This window comes from Lactuca saligna, chromosome 3 (genome assembly GCF_052625555.1).
Source record: "Lactuca saligna cultivar CGN05327 chromosome 3, ASM5262555v1, whole genome shotgun sequence".
Taxonomy (NCBI): domain Eukaryota; kingdom Viridiplantae; phylum Streptophyta; class Magnoliopsida; order Asterales; family Asteraceae; genus Lactuca; species Lactuca saligna.
The window spans coordinates 182,887,997-182,909,992 of NC_136419.1; the positions used below are offsets into that span (position 1 = coordinate 182,887,997).

At 36.0% G+C, this 21,996-nt stretch overlaps 1 protein-coding gene across 1 annotated transcript; it reads left to right on the forward strand.

Moving 5' to 3' along the window:
• Positions 1-4,206: 4,206 nt before the first annotated feature.
• On the forward strand, positions 4,207-5,352 carry LOC145037587 (glutathione S-transferase APIC-like). Its single transcript, XM_078986281.1, has 3 exons — positions 4,207-4,529; positions 4,622-4,670; positions 4,780-5,352. Exons 1-3 carry the CDS (start codon positions 4,383-4,385, stop codon positions 5,214-5,216), a joined length of 633 nt encoding a protein of 210 aa, XP_078842407.1. The 5' UTR covers positions 4,207-4,382; the 3' UTR covers positions 5,217-5,352.
• Positions 5,353-21,996: the final 16,644 nt, after the last annotated feature.

Sequence of the window (21,996 nt, forward strand, 5' to 3'; positions counted from 1 at the left end):
CTGTACCAATCTACTAAGAATTACACCAGTCCCTTTATATATGACAAACTATACATCCATATCTAACTATAGGCTTTGGAATTTGTCATTTATAGTTTTGATGAATTTATTATGATTTTTTGAAGACAAGACATGAAATTTGTGATAACATGGACCAACCTAAGAAGATTGCCAATTTCACCCCATAAAGAGTTGGAATTTCGAATTCTGATTCAGATTTTGTAGAAACTAGACACATTAAGATTTCTAGAAAACTAAGTCTTGTGATTTTTAGGTGTCCTAATTGAATTGCACGAATTTTTGAAGTTGGAGGAGATTTGGGAAAACTGATCATAATAGCTTTTAAATGCCTTTTGGTGTTCTATTAAGGAATTAATGGTTAAGCCTTAAGTTTATCATTTTTAACATGATTGTTGATTACTTACTTAGGCTATTGAGATGTGAAATTCAATTTAACATAAGGGCCTTAATGCTTGGCTTGATAAGGGTTCAAAGTTATGGATTTTCACATAAAATGCTACTTTTACACTTATTAGGTTCTTTCAGACAATATGACAAACACCTTGTGTGCATGAAATCCTACAGTGGCAATCAACTCTCTAATAGACTCCAATCCATCCCCTAGAGCCTACTTTTCTCAATAAAAACAATCCAACTATACACATAATTCCTCACAAAAACAAGTGAATAAACAAGCAAGTTTATAATTCATCAACAACAAGAAAACCATAAATTTTCAAATAAAACGTCTTCTTATGTGAAATCAAGTATTTGACACTAGATTAGTTGTTCATTATAAGCTTAATTTCATGAATTTTATTATAAATTGAGTCAATTTACGTCGAAAAACGCAGGTGTACATACTTGAAAAAAATACTACCTGGAAGCTCTCATAGATCATGTTTGTAGACATCAACTTTACTATGGTGGCCTGGTTAAATAGGGTTACTTGCTTCTGATTTTTGTGGAGAGACGGTGGATTATAGAGGATGAAGATGAACAATTTTTTTATATGGCTTTAAAATGAAGAAATCGAGTCCAATTGCTCGGTGATTTGGTACCACCAAATCATAAGGATATGATTGCCACTAGAACCAGATCGAGAAACATACTCGTTGGAGAGAAAGAGACGGACAAACATTGTTTCCTAATATGGAAGGAGTAGAGGCCGGGGGGGGGGGAGTAAAGAGGCAACGATCGGTTATTCCGACGACATTCTGGTGACTAGGGCGATGGTCCGTTGGACTCAGGTGTTCCATCTTCAAACGAGAGAAAGGGACTTCCAATAGAGCGGGTGGGTGTGGATGGAATTGAACTTTTTTTTTTTATATGTTTGAAGGTTTGAATTGTTCTCAAATTAAGAAAAGTTCTCATTTGAACACACATTCATATATATATATATATATATATATATATATATATATATATATATATATATATATATATATATAGTTGTGGTTGAAAAAGGGAAATAAAGAACCAATTTGATCACGTGGCATGTTGTTAGGAACGCACCAATATTGTCAATTTTATACTTACTAGTTGTAAAATTCATGTATTACATAGGTTAACTAAAAAAAAGTTAAATATAAATGTCAAAATATTTGAGAACTTTGCATTTATAAGAAAATAAGAAAAATAATGAATTATTATAATGGAAATATTTTTTATCTTTTAAATTTAAACAAATAATTTAAATAATAAAAAAAACTAATGAAATTTAATTTTGGAAATTTTGAAATTAAAAAGTAAGTTTATTAATTAAATTAATACTCATTTATTGCTACATTTATTGCAAGTATTACATTAAATATTATGTGAAATTTAATAAAATAGAAAAACTCATAAAATGACATGTGGAAAAAAAATTAATTTAAAATAACCACAAATTGACATTTAGCAAGTTAGAATAAGAGTGTGACAAGTGACAAGTAAACTTTTATTTATTAGAGAGGATTTAATTATATATTTTAAAACTAGTTTATAACTCGTGGAAACTACGGTTACAAAATTAATTAAACTTTCAGAATAAAAACTGAAAATTATTAATCAATTATCTTAAATAAGTTATTAATTAAGAGATTTTATTTTAAATATATAAAATTATAATTGTTGATTTGAATAAATATGTAACTTTATAATCTGTATTAATTTTATTTTAATTTTTATTCTAATGTTATTAATTTAATGTAACTAGAGGAGAGAATTTAAAATTTGAAATTTGAAAGTGAGAATGAAAGGCTATAAATGACATAATGATACAACCAATTAAATGGATGGCGAGTCCCCTGTAGAAACTAGAGATGAGAGATAGATAAACAAGACGATATTAAGACAGTTTTTCTGCTTAATTCTTAATCAAAATGCAGGTTACAATTCATGGAAATCTTAAACTATTTGTTAACTAAAATTAAGGGAAACATGCATACTGGAATTAAATCGTGAGTCCTAAACTAATGCAAGAAACTTTTAGTGGCAATTGAGTATGACCAAGTCTTTATGCACGTGACTTGACCACTATTCTAGTTTGACTCATGCACATGGAATGTGTTTGTATCAATACTCTGTCCCTGAAAAATGGACTTGTCCTCAAGGCCAAAATCGGTCTGTGTAATGTAAGGCCAAGGTGGACTTGTCTCCGATTGAAGGAGAAGGAATTTCGGTGGGTTGCATTGGTGACCCGGTTGATATTTGGTGGGACAATTGTAACAAAGGCCTTCGGCCAGACGTTTTTGCATTTCAGCAGGGGTCAATTTCTTAATCGGGAGTGGTGGGTTAGGCGAAGAGGGGGCAGCCAACAAAGGTGGGTCCGTTGGTGGAGGGTCGGGGGGACCCTCAGGCGACAAGAATTGAGCATGAAGCTTGTCTTCCACTAGTTTAGCGAGACCATAGGCTTGATAGAGAGACGTGGGGTGGTGTAGAGCAATTTCATTTTGGATGTCGACCTTTAAACCGGAAAGAAAATAGTTAAGAAGGGCCTCGTTTCCCAAACTTGTGACACAATTGCTAATTTTCTCAAAGGTCGTTTGGTAGGCAGAGACTTAGGTCATTTGTTAGAGCTTGAACAAGGTGGCTTGGTGATTCTCATACATGGAAGGGCCAAAGCAAAGTTCCAAAGAGCGGGAAAATTATGGCCAATTTCCCAACAGTTGATTGTTTGCGAGATGTTTATACCAACTTAATGTGTCTCCGATGAAATAGAAGACAACAAGAGCAACTCGTTGAGTGACAATAACAACATAATACTCAAAATAGTTGTTTGCTTGGAACAACCAATCAAGAGGGTTGGTACCGTTGAAGTTGGGAAGGAGGATTTTGGGTGGTCAGATGTTCTGGTTGTTAGGGCGCGGGGGCAGTGGTGGCGGTGGTGGAGTCTGGGTGACGCGTTGATTGGTCGTATGTTGGATCAATTGATCCAACTTGGTGTCGATGACAATTGAGCGATATGGATCATGTGTGCTTGAAGGGCGGCGATGGGATTTCCAGCATTGTCGTGGCTTCCTGCTTTTGGAGGCATGGTGTTGTCGAAGGTGGAGCCGAACTCGGTATTTAGAAGCATTGAGATGATGATGAAAGCACAAGTTGATATAGCAAATTAAATGGATGACAAGTCCCCTGTAGAAACTAGAGATGAGAGATAGATAAACAAGACGATATTAAGACAATTTTTCTGCTTAATTCTTAATCAAAATGCTGGTTACAATTTATGGAAATCTTAAACTATTTGCTAACTAAAATTAAGGGAAACATGCATACTGGAATTAAATCGTGAGTCCTAAACTAATGCAAGAAACTTTTAGTGGCAATTGAATATGACCAAATCTTTATGCAGGTGACTCGACCACTCTTCTAGTTTGACTCCTATACATGGAATGTGTTTGTATCACATAACATTGATTAGAATATAACATTAATTAGAATGACTATCAAGATGACTTATTGTAAAAAGAGAATAAATTTTTTTTTTATTAGAATAAAAAAACATGGAGATTAAAATCTCATTTATGATTCAACCGGTGCACATAGTGTAAAATTCGGCTAATTCGAATGTATTCAATTCCTTTTTTTTTTTATCTGTTCATAGAAGAGAAATCGATATTGTGGAATTTTGTATATAAGAAAATCGATATTATAGCAATTCTTTTACGTACCCCAAATGTGTGTATCCCCTCTATCTGAGGGGGAATAGTGTTTTTGTGTACCCGTATTTATAGCACTAACCCTTTATTATTTATAGCCCCACTACCCACTACTCGTGCTGCTGCTCACATCTGGAAGGATCATCCTCATTCTCAGCCCTCTTTCTGTGAATTGAAGTTGCAGAAACCTGTCGACACATGAACCAATAATATTACTGCTTGTTTGCATACCATAATCGAATCATGGCCATTAAACTCTATGGTTCCCTTCTTTCAACCGCAACTAACCGAGTCAGGGCTGTCCTCGCTGAGAAGGATATTGAGTACGAGTTCATAACCATCGACATGGCCACCGGAGAACACAAGAAACCTGAATTTCTTTCTCGTAACGTAAGTAAAACCTAATTTATCTAATACTATCGTAGAATGTTCGAATTTCATTTATTGTATCTCTCTCTCTCTCTCTTTCTCTACTTCTGCAGCCCTTCGGCCAAGTTCCAGCGTTTGAGGATGGTGATCTCAAGATGTTCGGTAATCGATTTTAGTTTGTATAAGGAATTCATATCGTTTCAAATGATTTGTAGGTTGTAAATTATAATGAAATCATTAGGACTTTGATGAAGTAATTAATTTGGTTCAGAATCAAGGGCGATTACTCAATACATAGCACACGCGTACCCTAATAAGGGGAACGATCTGATATTCGAGGATCCGAAGAAAATGGCGATAGTGGCAGTGTGGATGGAAGTGGAATCCCAGAAATATGAACCGATAGCTTCGAAATTGGTGTGGGAGCTTCTTTTGATACCGATGTATGGGAAGACTCCCGACGAAGCGATAGTGAAAGAGTATGAGGCTAAAATGGAGGAGTTGCTTGTCGTGTACGAATCACGGCTGTCGGAGAGCAAGTATTTGGGCGGAGATTGCTTCACGTTGGTGGATCTCCACCACCTCCCTACCTTAAAGTGCTTGATGGGGACACGGGTGAAGAAGTTGTTTGACGCGCGGCCGAAGGTCAGCGCGTGGGCTGCAGAAATCCAGTCAAGGCCTGCCTGGATTAAAGCGATTACCGCCTAAGCAAAGCAACCACAACGAGGTCTTAAATCTTAATTTTGTTATTGATGAGATTTTGATGTTCGTACTGCGTGTGTATGTGCAATGTTTCTGTTGCCCTTTCAACAAATAATAAAAATAATTTTGATTATTGAAATAATCTGAGTTATTAGATGTGTAAACACCAAATTTTATTGTTTGATGTAGAAAAAAAAATAGTATTTAGATTTAGATCTAATAAATACAGTGCAATTGTGTCGAATTGAAACATTAAACACATTCAAATTGAAACACGATATTCCTTCAAAAAAACGTTTTTTGTAATGAAAATGACTTGAAATTTTGTTATGGACCGATCTGCCTATTTGGCTGGATGGACGGGAAATTAGTGGTTATTCGAATCTTTTGCTTAATTTGCTTTATGAGTAGACGGGTAAATTGGCTTTTTTTTTTTTTTTTTTTTTTTTTTTTTTTTTTTTTTTTTCCTTTTAAACGAAATAAAAAGGATTTTGTTTGATTTTTTAAAAGAGAGACAACAATCTTAAATTAAGTAGTGAAAACAGCTTGTGTTTGTGTATTTAAAAACATTTTTTAAAACAGTTTTTTGGATAGGTAAAAATAAAGCTTTCAAAAAGCTAGAAATCATAGCTTTTTAGTTTTTTTTAAACATTTTACTTCTGAAAAACAGTTTTTCTTATTCAAACACTTTTAAAAACAATTTTTCCTAAAAATCATAAGTCAATAAACATTTTTCTCAAAAATCATTTTTATCATAAATAAAACTAACTCAAACACATCCTAAAAATAAATAAACATTTTTCTTAAAAATTATTTTTATCATAAATAAAACTAACTCAAACACATCCTAAAAATAGAAACGTACATGAAACCCTTTCTTAAAAAGACATGCGGATAATGTATGTTTATGCTCAACTTAACAAATGGGTGATAAATTTTATAAAGAAATGATAGACATGTCACGTGTGTGCGTGGTGGGTCAACCATTAAAAGTCGGTCGTGGTAGATATTTATTTAAGGTCATGCGGTATGGTCACTAGGTATTCACTAGAAAATTGATATCATCTATGTACCACATCACTCCACTTACATGTTCACTATATGTTTACTAATCATTAGAAATGGTTATCACTCCACATTGTTTTTCTTTATTTATTTATTATTACTATTTTTACATTATATTAAATAAAAAACACAATAAAACATTAATAAAAAAACATATAAATAAAAATACAAATAATAGTTTTAAATTCTACATACATGCTTACTAATAATATAAACATTGATAAACATAAAATTGATATTTTTTTTTAAAATTCAACGTACATTTTACTAATAACATAAAAATTAATAAAAAACATTAAAAAAAAACTACTCATTTGCATCGTTGTCCTCATCGTCCACATCCTCATCCAGTTCGTTTTCGTCTTCAAATTGTCGTTGCCATATGTGCTCAGTCAAATCTTGACGTAGATTGTGACGTATTTCACTATTCTGTATTTCTAAAAGCCTTGTAAAGTATGTTAGGTTGCCGACTTGTATTACTGCAGGTGGATTGAGCACATCATTCGGAGTATACGTACAAATAGCCTTACCCTCTTCTTCTAGTATCATGTTATGTAAAATAATACACGCCTTCATCACCTTCATTAATTTTTCCCTTTCTCATGCTCGTGCTGGATATTTGATTATATGTCACTTCTGTTTGAGGATCCCAAACGCTCGCTCCACATCCTTCCTTACAGATTCTTGTACTAGTTTGAACAATTTCTTTTTTTCATCAGCTGGATATGTGTATGACTTGACAAATGTAGCGTACTTTGGATATATCCCATCAGTAGGATAATATCCATGATTGTATTCACGTCCATTAATAACGTATGGCATGTTTGGTACTTTACCTTGCAAAATATCATTAAATAATGGAGATGCTCCAAGCACATTCAGGTCGTTGTTTGATCCTGTCATACAAAAAAATGCATGCCAAAACCAGAGGTCCTTTGAAACAACTGCTTCTAGTATAACAATAGGCGCACCATGATCACCTCGTGTGAATTGCCCTTGGCATGCATTGGGACAATTTTCCCACACCTAATGTGTACAATCAATGCTACCTAGCATTCCTGGAAATCCATGTTTAGCCTGATGTGCGACATACAACTGTTCGACATCACTTCTGGTCGGATTTCGCAAGTATATGTCGCCATAAATCTCTATAACATACTCACAAAAAATATATGTGCATTCTTGACTGGTCCTCGCAGACATCTTCAAATATTCATCTGAAGTGTGTGCGACTATGTCGTACGCTAATTGTCTAAGAGTTGTAGTGCATTTTTGAAACGTAGTAAACCCACATTTACCCCTAGCATCCCATCTCAATTGGAAGAACTCATAATTGTTTTCCAAATCTCTAGCTATACGTAGGAATAAACTTCTACTGATACGAAAGTGATCCTCAAACTTCAATAGGTCGTATAACTATCAAGGTTAAAGTAATCACGTACCAAAAGTTCGTTCGCCGCCTCTCGATCCCGGTTGATGTATTTTCTTTGTTTCTTCTCGACATTTAAAGTTTCGCCTCTCTGACGTACAATGTCGTATGCTGTAGACAACAACAACATGTGCATAACTAACTCATCATCATAAGAATCTTCATTAGATGAAGAAGAAGAAGAAATGTCATCCAAAAAATTAGTCAAAATATGTGATATGTATTATGTTTGTATATATAGGTGAGGTTTTAGTTTTGAAAAGATTTTTTAAATAAATATTAACGGTCAAAATGGAGTAAATGGGAGAAAACGGTCAAAAAGCGAGGCATCCAATCAAATTGCATGTAACCACCCGTGAACCATGTCACTCCGCGTCACATTCACCAGGGAGGGGGGCGGTGTTCACGCGTAAACACCCCCTCCACGTCACCCTTTACGCATCAAAAAACCCTCCATACCCGGTGGCCTAAAACGTTTATTTTTCAACTATAACTTGTTAAATTATTTGGAAATAAATTAGATTTAGATAAATAAATAAGAAACGACTCGACTTTGGTTCTTAAGGATGAGTCATGATTATGAATGGGTGATGATTACTATGATGGGGGTTAGACTAAGGGCGTATTTGGTACGAAGTTTTTGCAAGCTTCTAATACCTAAGGTTTAATAAAACCAGGGTCGGTCCATTTGATTTTATTGTCTAGGGAAAAAATAAAATTTTCATGCCCTTATATACTGTATGAAAAAGATATACATATATATATATATATATATATATATATATATATATATATATATATATATATATATATATATAAAGTTTATAAAATCAAAATTGCCATAAATTTTATAATCAAACAAATAATACAAACAAAGACCTACAAAAATCATTTAAAACGATATTTTAATGTATTTTTTGAAGCCAAAACATTTCTTATTTTACAATAATTAATATTTTGTAAAAAATACATTCAATACTTAAAATTGTTAATCTAACTTCTTAATGCCTCAAGACCTTCTAGAGCATGCATGGAGAAAAACTAAGCATCAAGACAACATTTTTATAACTCAAGACCCCTGATAAGGTATGAAAGGATGACTTATTTGGTTAAGAGCATGTCATGCTCAAGAATCATCATATTTGGGACCAAAAGTATCCTAAATGAAGAAATGAATAGATCTACAAGATAAGATGATCAAGTTATGAGCTTTTTATCTCCTGGAGGTTGCTAACGAGAGAACCCTAGATCCAAGTTGCTTCCAATCTTCAAAGTCCTTGTATCAACTTCTTCTTATTATTCAAGAACACCACCAAAGCACACAAATGAGCTTAAAATGCACTCCTCACTTAGAGTTTGCTAGAGGGACGTTTTCTTAGATGGAGGTTGATGAGGGAATGAGAAATGAGGTGATAATGATGCTTGCATATGTACCAAACCCTAAAAATTTGGGTTTAAAGTTTTCTCACGTATGCTCTGCGTACACGGTGTATGCCCAGCGTACTAGGGTCTGCCCCAGTATGCTCCACATACACAATGTACGCCCAGTGTACTACCCCTTTGTCCAAAATCACCAAAATCCCACTATGGGCCATTTTGCAATCTTTATCAAACCTAAGGGTCAAAATGCAATATTCTTTCATACTTAGGTTAAAAATTGAAAATACCCCATCTTTGGGATGTTACACAGATATCACATAGCCACACAAAGGGGTAGTACGCACAACGTACTACCCCTTTCTCCAAAATCACAAAGATGCCACTATGGGCCATTTTGCAATCTTTCTTAGACCCAAGGGTCAAAATGCAATATTTGTTCATACTTAGGTTTAAAATTGAAAATACCCTATCATCGGGATGTTAGACAGATATCACGTAGCAACACAAAACTATATCGTCATTTTGAAAAAAACTCACACGACACTTGTATAATGCTTGTGAGATAAAAGATACCTAATCACTTGTATTATATTTTGATGATCAATGTGGTTTTGTAATTTCTAGTAAAATAAAGGATATCTAACCACTAGTTATGTATCACTTCCATATGTTCTTCAAATTGGATGATTTGATTGGAAATCTTTTACGATAAAGGATACCTAAGTTTAAGAAGATGAGACATAGATGGGATCAAACATGTCAATTGTCAAAAAGTTGTTAGCGATCCCATTAACGCCCGCAAGATAGGGCCATATGATTAAAGAATAATAAGATAATTATTCATGACAATACATTGTTGATGGAAGCATGGGCATGAACATCGAGATTGACCAGCTTCTTGTAATCTTCATTGTATGCATGAGCAGGATTTCTTTTTAGTTCACCACGAACACCATATTTTGTCTCAGCACCCTTTTTGATGATGTCAAACATGTTATGGGGACAACCATAGCCTTTCTTTTCCACATAGTGAAGTTTTTCTCATCGAAAAGTGGAATTTTGTGTGCATAAGTAGATCCATAGGTTGGTTTTAAATAACTAGTGGAGGTAGACATTGATTGAAGTAATCAGAAAATCTGCTTTGATACCAATTGAAGGATCATAAAGATTAAAATTAAGTAATAACGAACAAATATTAATCAATTTTTTTATTAATAACTCTAATATAGAGAGAGTGCATAAAGTCGTAACTTTTATAATAACCTTGGCACTACTTATATCCAATGAATTACAAAGCAAATGGAAATCCTTACAAAGATTTAAAATAAAACTAGAAAAGATAATATCCTAATTATAAAGATATCAAGTCTGCTAAAACATAGTGCACAAGAAAGCTTCACCATGGCGCTGATGAGTTCTATACAACATGTGAGAACTGTTGGATAAGGTGTCTAAGTCCATAACTATTTCTGGTATGTACTTGACCCGACCCGACATGGTCCATTTGGGTTGCATGGCACCATGCAACTGGATAGACTAAATGAGAGAAATAACACTTGTGGTTTATTAATATATTATAAGTTCTAATATATTAATAGTATTATCTAATTAGTTTGATCAAGAATTAGTTTAGAATTAATTAAGTGATCAAAAGATAACTAATTAAATATATGGGCTGATTATGTAAATCGTCCATAACTTGTATAGTGGGCTAAGAGGCTCCATGGATTATCAAGTTGGGTTAAACCCATAGGATGCTCCATGGATGCTCCATGCGAGTTACAAACCCATGGGTCATGGAAATGAAGAGCCCTGACACATTAGGGTTTACATGGTGTAACCCTAGATGTGTCACACTATATAAGGATGATCTTCTCCACCAAAATAGGCTACACTAAGAAACAAAGAGGTCTAGAGCCGATTTTGCAAGTGTAAGATTCTCTTTAAGTTTACTCATTTGCATTTGGTGTTGTGTGAAGCATTTGAGACATCACACTTGGGGTGCTAGGCTCACAAGGTTTCAAAGATCATAATCAACAACAAGGTAAGTTATTCTATCTTTCATTCAAGTTAAAAAAAATGTTCCCCATGTATGCTAGATAGGAATATAACCTTGTAATTCAACTTTGCATGATAATTAGACAAACATAGATCCAAGGTTATTAGGGTTGCATGTACACTTAAGAAGTGTTAGAATGCTCAAAACCCATCAGTGGTATCAAAGCCTAGGCTTGTTTGTTTGTTATTTGTGCAAAATTGTGTTAAAAAGAGAAACAACTTGCTGTCTGATCAATGAACTCGCCGAGTCCATGGGGGGACTCGACGAGTCCAAGTGAATATTCATCCTACTCGTCAGAGTAGGTTCATGCACTCGACGAGTAGGAGGCCCTGACAGCAGTTTTTCGACTTTTGTTGCTGGAAATGGACTAGAAACATTACCCTAAACTATTTTGGTACTTGAAAACTTGTTTTAGATGGTGTAATGTTTATACTAATCCATTTACAATGGCAATTATCAAAATTACAAGTTTTAAATGTAATTTTTGTTTCTTGAAAGTGTTCATATTCATGTTCTTGAACTTATGAAGATTAGATGTTCATAGGAATTGCTTGTAACCTTCATGGTAGTTTAATTCATGATCATAATGTGTTTTAATGGAGTCCATAACTTGTCCTCAAGTTATGGAAAACCAAAAGTCACACTTCTATTAAAGCCATTAAAAGAACACAAGAGTTATAAAAAATGAAGAGTATTCATTTTTATTACTCAATTAATTCATAAGTTATAAGAAATGAAAAGTTTTGAAAGTTTACAAAACTTTCCCTCAAGTTTTGGAACAAGTAAAGTCTTGATTAAAACTTTAGTTCCAACCCTTAGAATTTTAAAAGTTAAAATTCAACCCTTATACTTTATAATATTATAAGTTAATAATATATATGTACAAGATCAAGTCGTCTTACCGCTAGTACGCCTCATTCACGAAGCCGGTCTATAAGGAGGGTATAAGGTTGTTGCCTATCAAATGGCAACTTAATGGGTGTCCACTCTCACCCACCGCTTCCTTGATTGGTGGAGGGTTGTTAGCCGAACGGGTAGGACAAGGACTTATAAATTCTCATTAAAAGTATGATGAATATTATAAAGTAACTAAATGCTTTTATTAAATTCCCAATCTTAGTTACTTTAGGAAAAATGTAAATAAGGTGCTAATCCATGAAATTACACTTTACACTTTGTTTAAGTCGTTGGTGGAGCGTGTGTGGTTAACCGGCACAGTAACTTGGCTTAACAAGGTAGGTAAAGGGTTACTTAAGGTTTATCATAGTATCGGTGGAGCGTGTGTGGTTTACCGGCACATTGATTGAGTGGTAAACTTTAAGGGTATCAAGTGATTTGCATTGTTACTTCACACCTCGTTTTGTGATCCTCGGTATCACAGTCACAAAACTTGGAGGGCACACTTGAGATTGAAACATGCCTTTGAAAAGTTCATTGAATCTCAAAAGAATCTAGGAATTTCTAAGAACCAATTAAAAACCTAACATCAATATTTCGTTTTTCATGGTGGAAATTGGTGAATCGTCATTCATCTACCTTTCAAATATGTTATAGCTTGGATTACGGCATACCTCTTCTAAGTTATAATATATTGTTATTGGATCCTAGCCTTAATATTACATTTGAGTATTTTATTAAGGACTCTCTTGATATCTAAACTAATCTTGTTCTCTTCTTTCAGATGTCTTCAAACAATGCTGCTTCTGGCTCTAATCCTAATGGCTCCTTTACCCTTATGAGCTTGTGTGGGAAAGTCACTTTTGATGGATCCAACTTCAATGAATGGATCAGAAACATCAAGATGCTTACCCGCTACAAGGACAAAGAATATTTCCTTGACAAGGAGCTTAAGGAGATTGATGAGACCATTGCAACTCCCCAGGAAGTCGTTGATTTCCAGGCACATGAAAGAGATGCTAGAAAAGTAGCATGCATCATGTTGGCCACCATGACAGCGGAACTCCAAAAGTCCTATGAGGACTTCTACCCTTTTGAAATGCACCAAGATCTGATGGAAAGATACCATCAAAGTGCACGACAAAAGAGGTATGAAATCATTTTCTCCATGATAACAACCATGATGAAGGACGGGGAATCCATCATGAGCCACATGTAGAAAATGCAAAAGTATGTGGATCGGTTGTTGAAGCTTAATGTGAACTTCCCTGAGGAGCTTGCAATAGATATCATTTTGCACTCCTTACCATCGTGCTATGATTAATTCCTCATGACATATCACATGAATAAGGAAGAGGTTACACTCAGCAAACTTCAGGGACTCCTCAAGACCGCAGAAATAGGTCTTAAAGGTAAGTCGGTTGTTAACACTCCTACTCCAAACTCCGCCCCTATCTTGGCAATTGGGAAAGGTCGAGGGAAGAAGAGGAATAGCTCTTCGAAGGGTACCAAGACTAGGACCCTTGATGGCTCTTCTTCAAGTCGAACCAAGAAAGGTTTTGTCACTTCTTCTTCTGACCCAAAAGAGGCTGAATGCTTCTATTGCCATGAAAAGTCACATTGGAAGCAGAACTGCCCAAAATACATGCAAGATGTGAAGGATGGGAAAGTTATACCCAACCATGCAGGTATTTACACTATCTTATATAATAACTCACCCCATTCTAAATCTTGGGTCCTTGATACCGGTTGTGGTATTCATATCTGTTGTGATTTGCAGGGACTAAGAAGAAGTGAGAATGTGGAGCATGGAAGAATAAACTTAATCATAGGGAATAGGAAAGCTTTACATGTCACCAAGATTGGAGTTTATACTTTATTGCTAAGTAGTGGGTTTAACTTAGATTTGAATAAATGTTGTTGTTCGCCAAAAATGGAAAGAAATATTATTTCTTTTCATGCATTGTATAAATATGGTTTTACCTTTTCATTTGATAATGAAGTTGGTTCGATTAATGCTTTCTTTAATAATGTTCTTTATTTTAAAGCATTACCTTGTGATGGTGTGTATGAAACTGTATATGTGGTTGATAACTTAGGAAATAATGTATTGTGTATTGATTCTATTAATGATAATAACTTGGATAAAGCATCATTATGGCATTGTCGTCTTGAACATATAAGCAAGAAACGCATAGGCAAACTCCAAAAGGATGAAGTCTTGGAGTCATTTGAACTAAGGTCAGATGATAGTTGCGAATCATGCTTACTTGGAAAAATAACAAAGTCACCCTTCACTGGTTCTTGTGAGAGGGGTGAAGGTTTGTTGGATCTCGTACACACGGATGTGTGTGGACCCTTCAAACATGCCACAAGGGATGCTTATCGTTATTATTTGACTTTTACTGATGATTACAGTAGATATGGATATGTCTACTTAATCAAGCCTAAGTTAGAGACTTTCGAAAGGTTTAAAGAGTTTAAACAGGAAGTTGAGAATCAATTGGGTAGGAACATTAAGATGCTTCGATCCGATCAAGGTGATGAGTATCTTAGTTCACAATTCCTTGTTGTCTTAGGGAATGTGGGATTGTCTCACAATTGACACCTCCCAGGACACCGCAGTTGAATGGTGTGGCTGAGAGGCGTAATCGAACCTTGTTGGATATGGTTCTTTCCATGATGAGTCGAGCTTTGCTACCAATATCATTTTGGTGACTGCCGCCCATATCCTTAATCTGGTCCCTAAAAAGAAAGTTTCCAAAACTCCTCATGAGATGTGGACTGGTAAAGTACCCAAACTAGACCACATCATGATTTAGGGTTGAGAGGATTTCGTGAGACGCAAGACTCATGATAAGCTCGAACCTCGAAGTGAGAGGTGTATTTTCATCGGCTACCCACAACAATCCTTTGGTTACCTCTTCTACAGACCTAGTGAAAATGTGGTCTTTATAGCAAGGAGGGTTGTCTTTCGAGAGAGAGAAAGAGAGAGAGAGAGAGAGAGAGAGAGAGAGAGAGAGAGAGAGAGAGAGAGAGAGTTCATAAGCCAAGGAAACAGTGGGAGGCAAGTTGACCTTGAAGAAATTCAAGAGTCAAGTGGTGAAGGAACTTCAAACCCTAGCACTCAACGTGAGTAGGAAACTCTGGTTGATCCAATTGACAAGTATGTACCTCTGAGGCGTTCCACAAGGGTTAGGAATGCACCTGAGCATTACTATGGATTCCATATTACTGTGGAAGGTGATACACTTATCAGTGATGAATCACTGATAGGTCTGGATGAACCTAACAGTTACGCAGAAGCCATGGCAGGCCCTGAGTCAGCCAAATGGAAAGAGGCAATGGACAATGAGATACAGTCCATGTATGACAATCAAGTTTGGAACTTGGTTGATAATGTACCAGGTTGTAAGACTGTAGGGTGCAAATGGATCTTCAAGACGAAGACTGACATGGATGGTAATGTACACACTTATAAGGCACGACTGGTTGCAAAGGGTTTCTCACAAACTCCGGGAGTTGATTATGATGAGACTTTTTCTCCAGTTGCCAAGATTAAGTCTATTGGGGTTCTGTTAGCATTGCTGCATTTCATGACTATGAAATATGGCAAATGGATGTCAAAACCGCTTTCCTTAAGGGAAAGTTGGCTGAGGATGTTTACAAGAGTCAGCCAGAGGGTTTTGTCAATACAGAGTACCCTAATAGAGGGTGTAAGGTTGAGAAATCCATTTATGGATTAAAGCAAGCACCTCGCAGATTGAATCTTTGCTTTGATGAGAAAGTCAAAGAGTTTGGCTTTTCTAGGAGTGTAGATGAATCTTGTGTTTATTTCAAATCTAGTGGGAGTATAGGTAGCTTTTTGGTATTGTATGTGGATGACATACTACTCATAGGAAACGACATCCCAACTCTACAGGAAGTTAATTCCTGGCTTGGGAAGTGTTTCTCTATGAAGAACGTAGGAGAAGCTGCCTATATTCTAGGGATAAGGATCTTGAGAGACCGAAGTAAAAGACTAATTAGACTTACTCAGAGTACCTACTTGGAGAAGGTGCTGAAGAGATTTGGCATGCAGGACTCCAAGAAAGGAGAGTTACCCATCCAGAGTAACGCCAGATTGAGTAAGACACAAAGCCCTAGTACTGAGGCTGAGATAGCAGAAATGCGTCGAATACCTTATGCGTCGGCTGTAGGATCGATCATGTATGCTATGAAGTGTACTCGACCTGATGTAGCCTTTGCCTTGAGCATGGTTAGCAGGTATCAGGGGAACCCTGGCAAGGCACACTGGACTGCGGTAAAGAATATCCTCAAGTACCTACGGAGGACTAAGGACTGGGTCCTTACCCTCGGTGGGAGTGATGACTTAAGAGTTGTAGGGTATAGTGATCCTGGCTTTCAGACTGATAGGGATAATTTCCGCTCTCAGTCAGGCTGGGTCTTTACCTTAAACGGGGGAGCAATTTCTTGGAAGATTTCCAAGAAAGAGACAGTGGCTGATTCAACTTGTGAATCAGAGTATATAGCAGTTAGCGAGGTAGCAAAGGAGGCGATATGGATGAAGAACTTCATTGGAGACCTTGGAGTTGTACCAGCTATTAAGGAGCAAATGGAAATTTTCTGTGATAGTGAAAGTGTTGTTTCCTTAGCCAAGGAACCAAGAGATCATAGGAGATCCAGATACATCGACCGAAAATACCATTTCATCAGACATCGAATAGAAGAAGGACTCCTCGTGGCAAAGAGGGTATCATCGGATGAGAATCCAGCAGATCCCCTCACGAAGGGACTAACTCGGGTTAAGCATCTCCAGCATGCTCGGAGCATAGGGTTGAAGGATGATATTAGATTTAGTAGTTAGACAACCTCGAAATTTGTAAAGTGTAATTGACATTAGATGATGAATAAAAGGTGTTTTATTTATGAGTAAGGTGTTGCTATCTCTTGTCGATTGTTTACTATATTTCTTTTGCATGTTTTGACTTCCAAAATAATTATGTTTAGTATATCATATTATTTAAGCCTCCAGAGTCGGTCATATGTCAGAAGTATGTATGAATCAAGACTGTCATGATAGGTTGCAGAGGTCTAAGTTGTTGGACATGGCTACAACAATCATGAGTGCTCATAAGTTCTGAGCATTGGACTCAACCCACGCTCACTGGAATCACATCATGGAATTTATCTCGAGTGATCTTGAGACGGTAATATCATATAAGTCTTCAAACCTAGAGATATGATTTGTTACTTATGAGTTGGTTATGCATTGATTGTATGAAAACGTATTGGTAACTCGATGTTATAAAACGTACTCTTATGTATAATTCAATGAGTAGTAGAACAAACATATGAGTCGAAGTTTATCCGTTCCTTCTTGGATTAGAAGCTGATATCTGGGCCCCTCGATGATTTTGTTTTGACCTATGTACCGGGCCCGGTCAATACTAAGTTGATGTGTTCAATTCAGTTCTTTGTCAAACAAATCGGAAATCGGGAAACAAACTGTTGGATAATAAGTATGACATTGTTCCATGCATTTTTCCGGTTGATATCTAGAACAGAGGATTATATGATCACTTATCTTAAATGGCGTATCATCATCTTCTCAGTTCCGAGAGACCTTGAAAGAGCTACGATTGCTGATCGGTTCCTGAAATCATACTTGCCGTTATAGTTATTAAAGTTATCCAAGTGGGAGACTATTGGATAAGGTGTCTAAGTCCATAACTATTTCTGGTATGTATTTGACCCGACCCGGCATGGTTCATTTGGTTGCCTGGCACCATGAAATTGGATAGACTAAATGAGAGAAATAACACTTGTGGTTTATTAATATATTATAAGTTCTAATATATTAATAGTATTATCCAATTAGTTTGATCAAGAATTAATTTAGAATTGATTAAGTGATCAAAAGATAACTAATTAAATATATGTGTTGATTATGTAAATCATCGATAACTTGTATAGTGGGCTAAGAGGCTCCATGGAATATGAAGTTGGGTTAAACCCATAGGATACTCCATGGATGCTCCATGGGAGTTACAAACCCATGGGTCATGAAAATAAAGAGCCATGACACATTAGGGTTTACATGGTGTAATCCTAGATGTGTCACACTATATAAGGATCATCTTCTCCACCAAAATAGGCTACACTAAGAAACAAGAGGGCTAGAGCCGATTTTGCAAGTGTAAGATTCTCTCAAAGTTTACTCATTTGAATTTGGTGTTGTGTGAAGCATTTGAGGCATCACACTTGGGGTGCTAGGCTCACAAGGTTTCAAGGATCATAATCAACAACAAGGTAAGTTATTCTATCTTTCATTCAAGTTAAAAAATGTTCCCCATGTATGCTAGATAGGAATATAACCTTGGAATTCAACTTTGCATGATAATTAGACAAACATAGATCCAAGGTTGTTAGGATTTCATGTACACTTAGGAAGTGTTAGAATGATCAAAACCCATCAAGAACCTTGATGGATTTTGAGCATTCTAACACTCCTATGGTGTACATGCAACCCTAGAAACCTTGGATCTATGCTCTCTCTAAAATACACGCAAATTTGATTTCCAAGGTTTACAACCTAACTAGCATGTTATGGGGTACTTGTATTACAAAACTTTAAGGAGAATAACATACCTTTCTTTTGTAGTTGATTGCTTGGAGTTTTAGAGCCTAGCACCAATAGTGTGGATGTCTCAAGTGGTGTCACAAATCACCCAAAACAACTTGGAATACTTGAGAGAATATGATGTTCACTAAAATCAGCCCACTCTTGTTTCTCACACACGCCAATGCCAATTCAAGAACCAAGGACCTCTTTATATAGTATGGAAGATTAGGGTTACACCCTAATACCCATGACTCTTCATTTACGTAGGATCCATGGGTTAAAAGCTCCATGGACTATCCATGGACTTCCATATACTCTTTGCCCATCCTAAATAAATCTTAGCCCAATCCATATATATATATATATATATATATATATATATATATATATATATATATATATATATATAAGAGTCCAAATTTAATTAGCCTCTTTTGATCACTATATTAATTCCAAAATCAATTCTTGATCAACATTAATTAAATAGTATGATTTCATATTAATATATTATAACTTATAATATATTAATAGATCATAGACATCTTATTTTCAAAAGTGTATCCATACAAATTGTTAGGTGAAGTGCAACCCAAATGGACCATGCCGGGTCGGGTGAAGTTCATACCGAATATAGTTACGGACTTTGACACCTTATCCAACAGTCTCCCACTTGGATAAGTCTGATAACTATAGTTGCAAGTATAACTTCAAGAAGCAACCAGCAATCGTAGATCTTTAAAACTCTGTTGAACTATGAAGCGTCATTTCAGATAAGTGATCATATAATCCTTTGTTCTCAAGATATCAGCCAGACAAATACATGGAACAATGGCGTACTTATTATTGTTGGGTTTCGAGCATTCTAACACTTCCTAAGTGTACATGCAACCCTAATAAACCTTGGATCTATGTTTGTCTAAGGTACATGCAAAATATTGTTTTCCAAGGTTTATAACCTATCTAGCATGGCATGGGGTACTTTTAAACATAAAAGAACGAGATGAATTACATACCTTTTGTTGATTGTTGATTCCTTGGAGTTTCAGAGCCAAGCACCAATAATGTGAATGTCTCAAATGGAAATCAAACATCACCTCAAACTTGGAAAATGTATGCGAGAGTATACTAACACTTAGAAATCGGCCACCACTATTACACACACACTAGGGTGCTTTTTCATGCAACATAAGCTTGTTTATATAGTGTGCATGGTTAGGGTGAAACCCTAATAACCCATGTCTTTTCCTTTCTAACGATCCATGGGTTAAAAGCTCCATGGATCATCCATGGACTTCCATATAAGCTTAGCCTATTAACAAATGAGTATTAGCCCACACCATATAAATATAATAGCACATGATTTAATTAGTCTTCCTTTTAATCACTAAATTAATTCATAATTAATTCAAGATTAAAACTAATTAAATAACATGACTTTATATTAATATATTATAAATTATAATATATTAATAAATCGTAAGTATACAATTCTCATAAAATTATCCATAAATAGTTTGGGTGAAGTGCAACCCAAATGGACCATGTCGGGTCGGTTTAAGTATATACCAAATAAGTTATGGACTTAGACACCTTATCCAACAGACTCCCACTTGGATAAGTCTAATAATTGTATTTGCCTATATTACTTCAGGACCCAACCGACAATCGTAGATCTCGAAAACTCTGTTGAACTATGAAACACCATTTTAGATAAGTGATCATATAGTCCTCTGTTCTCATGATATCAGCCGGACAAATACATGGAACGATGTCTTACTTATTGTCTGACAGTTGTTTCTCGATTTCCGATTTGTTTGACAAAGAACTTAACTGAACACATCAATTTAGTTCTGACCGGGCCCGGTACATGGGTCAACACAAAATCATCGAGGGGCCCAAATATCGCTTCTATTTCTCGAAGGAACGGATAAACTTCAACTCATGTGCTTGTTCTACTACTTGTTGAATTGTACACAAAGGCACGCTTTATAACATCAAGTTACTGATGCGTTTACGTGCAATCAATGCATAACCAACTCATAGGTAACAACACATATCTCAAGGTTTGAAGACTTATATGATATCGTCTCACGATCACTCAAGATAAATTCCATGAAGTGATACAAGTGAGCGTGAGTTTATTCCAATACTCATAGCTTGTGAGCACTCATGAACATTGTAGCAACCATTTCTATGTCTAAACACCTTTAGCCATCTACAAACCCAATTCATGACAATCTTGATTCATACCTACTTCCGACGTATGACCGAATGTGGAGGTTTGAATAAATTAATTATTTTGGAAGTCAAAACATGCAAAACTAAAACAATAGTAAATAATTGACAATGATAGTAAAACTTTACTCATAAATAAATCACAAATTTTATTCATCATCAAACGTCGATTACATTTACAAGTTTCAGAAAAGGCTATCTAATCAGTAAAACTAATATCGTCCCTCAGCACGATGCGACTCGCATGCTGCAAATGCTTAACCCTCGTCAGACCCTTCGTAAGGGGATCTGCAGGGTTCTCATCTGACAATACCATCTTTTCCATGAGGAGTCCTTCTTCTATCTTGTGTCTTATGAAGTGATATTTTCTATCAATGTGTCGGGATCTGCCATGATCTCTCGGTTCCTTGGCAAAGGCAACCGCACTATTGTTGTCACAGAAAATCTCCATAGGATCCTTAATAGCTGGTACAACTCCAAGGTGTCCGATGAGGTTCTTCAGCTATATAGCCTCCTTCGCTACTTCACTCGCTGCTATATACTCTGATTCACATGTCGAATCAGCCACCGTCTCTTGCTTGGAACTCTTCCAAGAGATTGCCCCTCCATTTAGGGTAAATACCCAGCATGACTAAGAGTGGAAGTTATCCCTATTAGTCTGAAAACTCGCATCACTATACCCTAATAATCTTAAGTCATCACTCCCACCAAGGGTAGGGATCCAATCCTTAGTCCTACGCAGGTACTTGAGAATGTTCTTTACCGTGGTCCAATGAGCCTTTCCAGGGTTCCCCTGATATCTGCTGACCATACTCAAAGCAAAGGCCACATCAGGGCAGGCACAAGTCATAGCATACATGATCGAGCCCACAGTGGAAGCATACGGTAATCGACTCATCTCTGCTATCTCGGCCTCTATACTCGAACTCTGAGTCTTACTTAGTGTGGCATTGCTTTGGATCGGTACTCGAATTCTGCATGTTGAACCTTTTCAACACCTTATCCAAGTAGGTACTCTGACTAAGTCCAGTTAGTCTTTTACTCCTTTCTCGTAATATCCTTATCCCTAGGATATAGGCAGCTTCCCCTAGGTCCT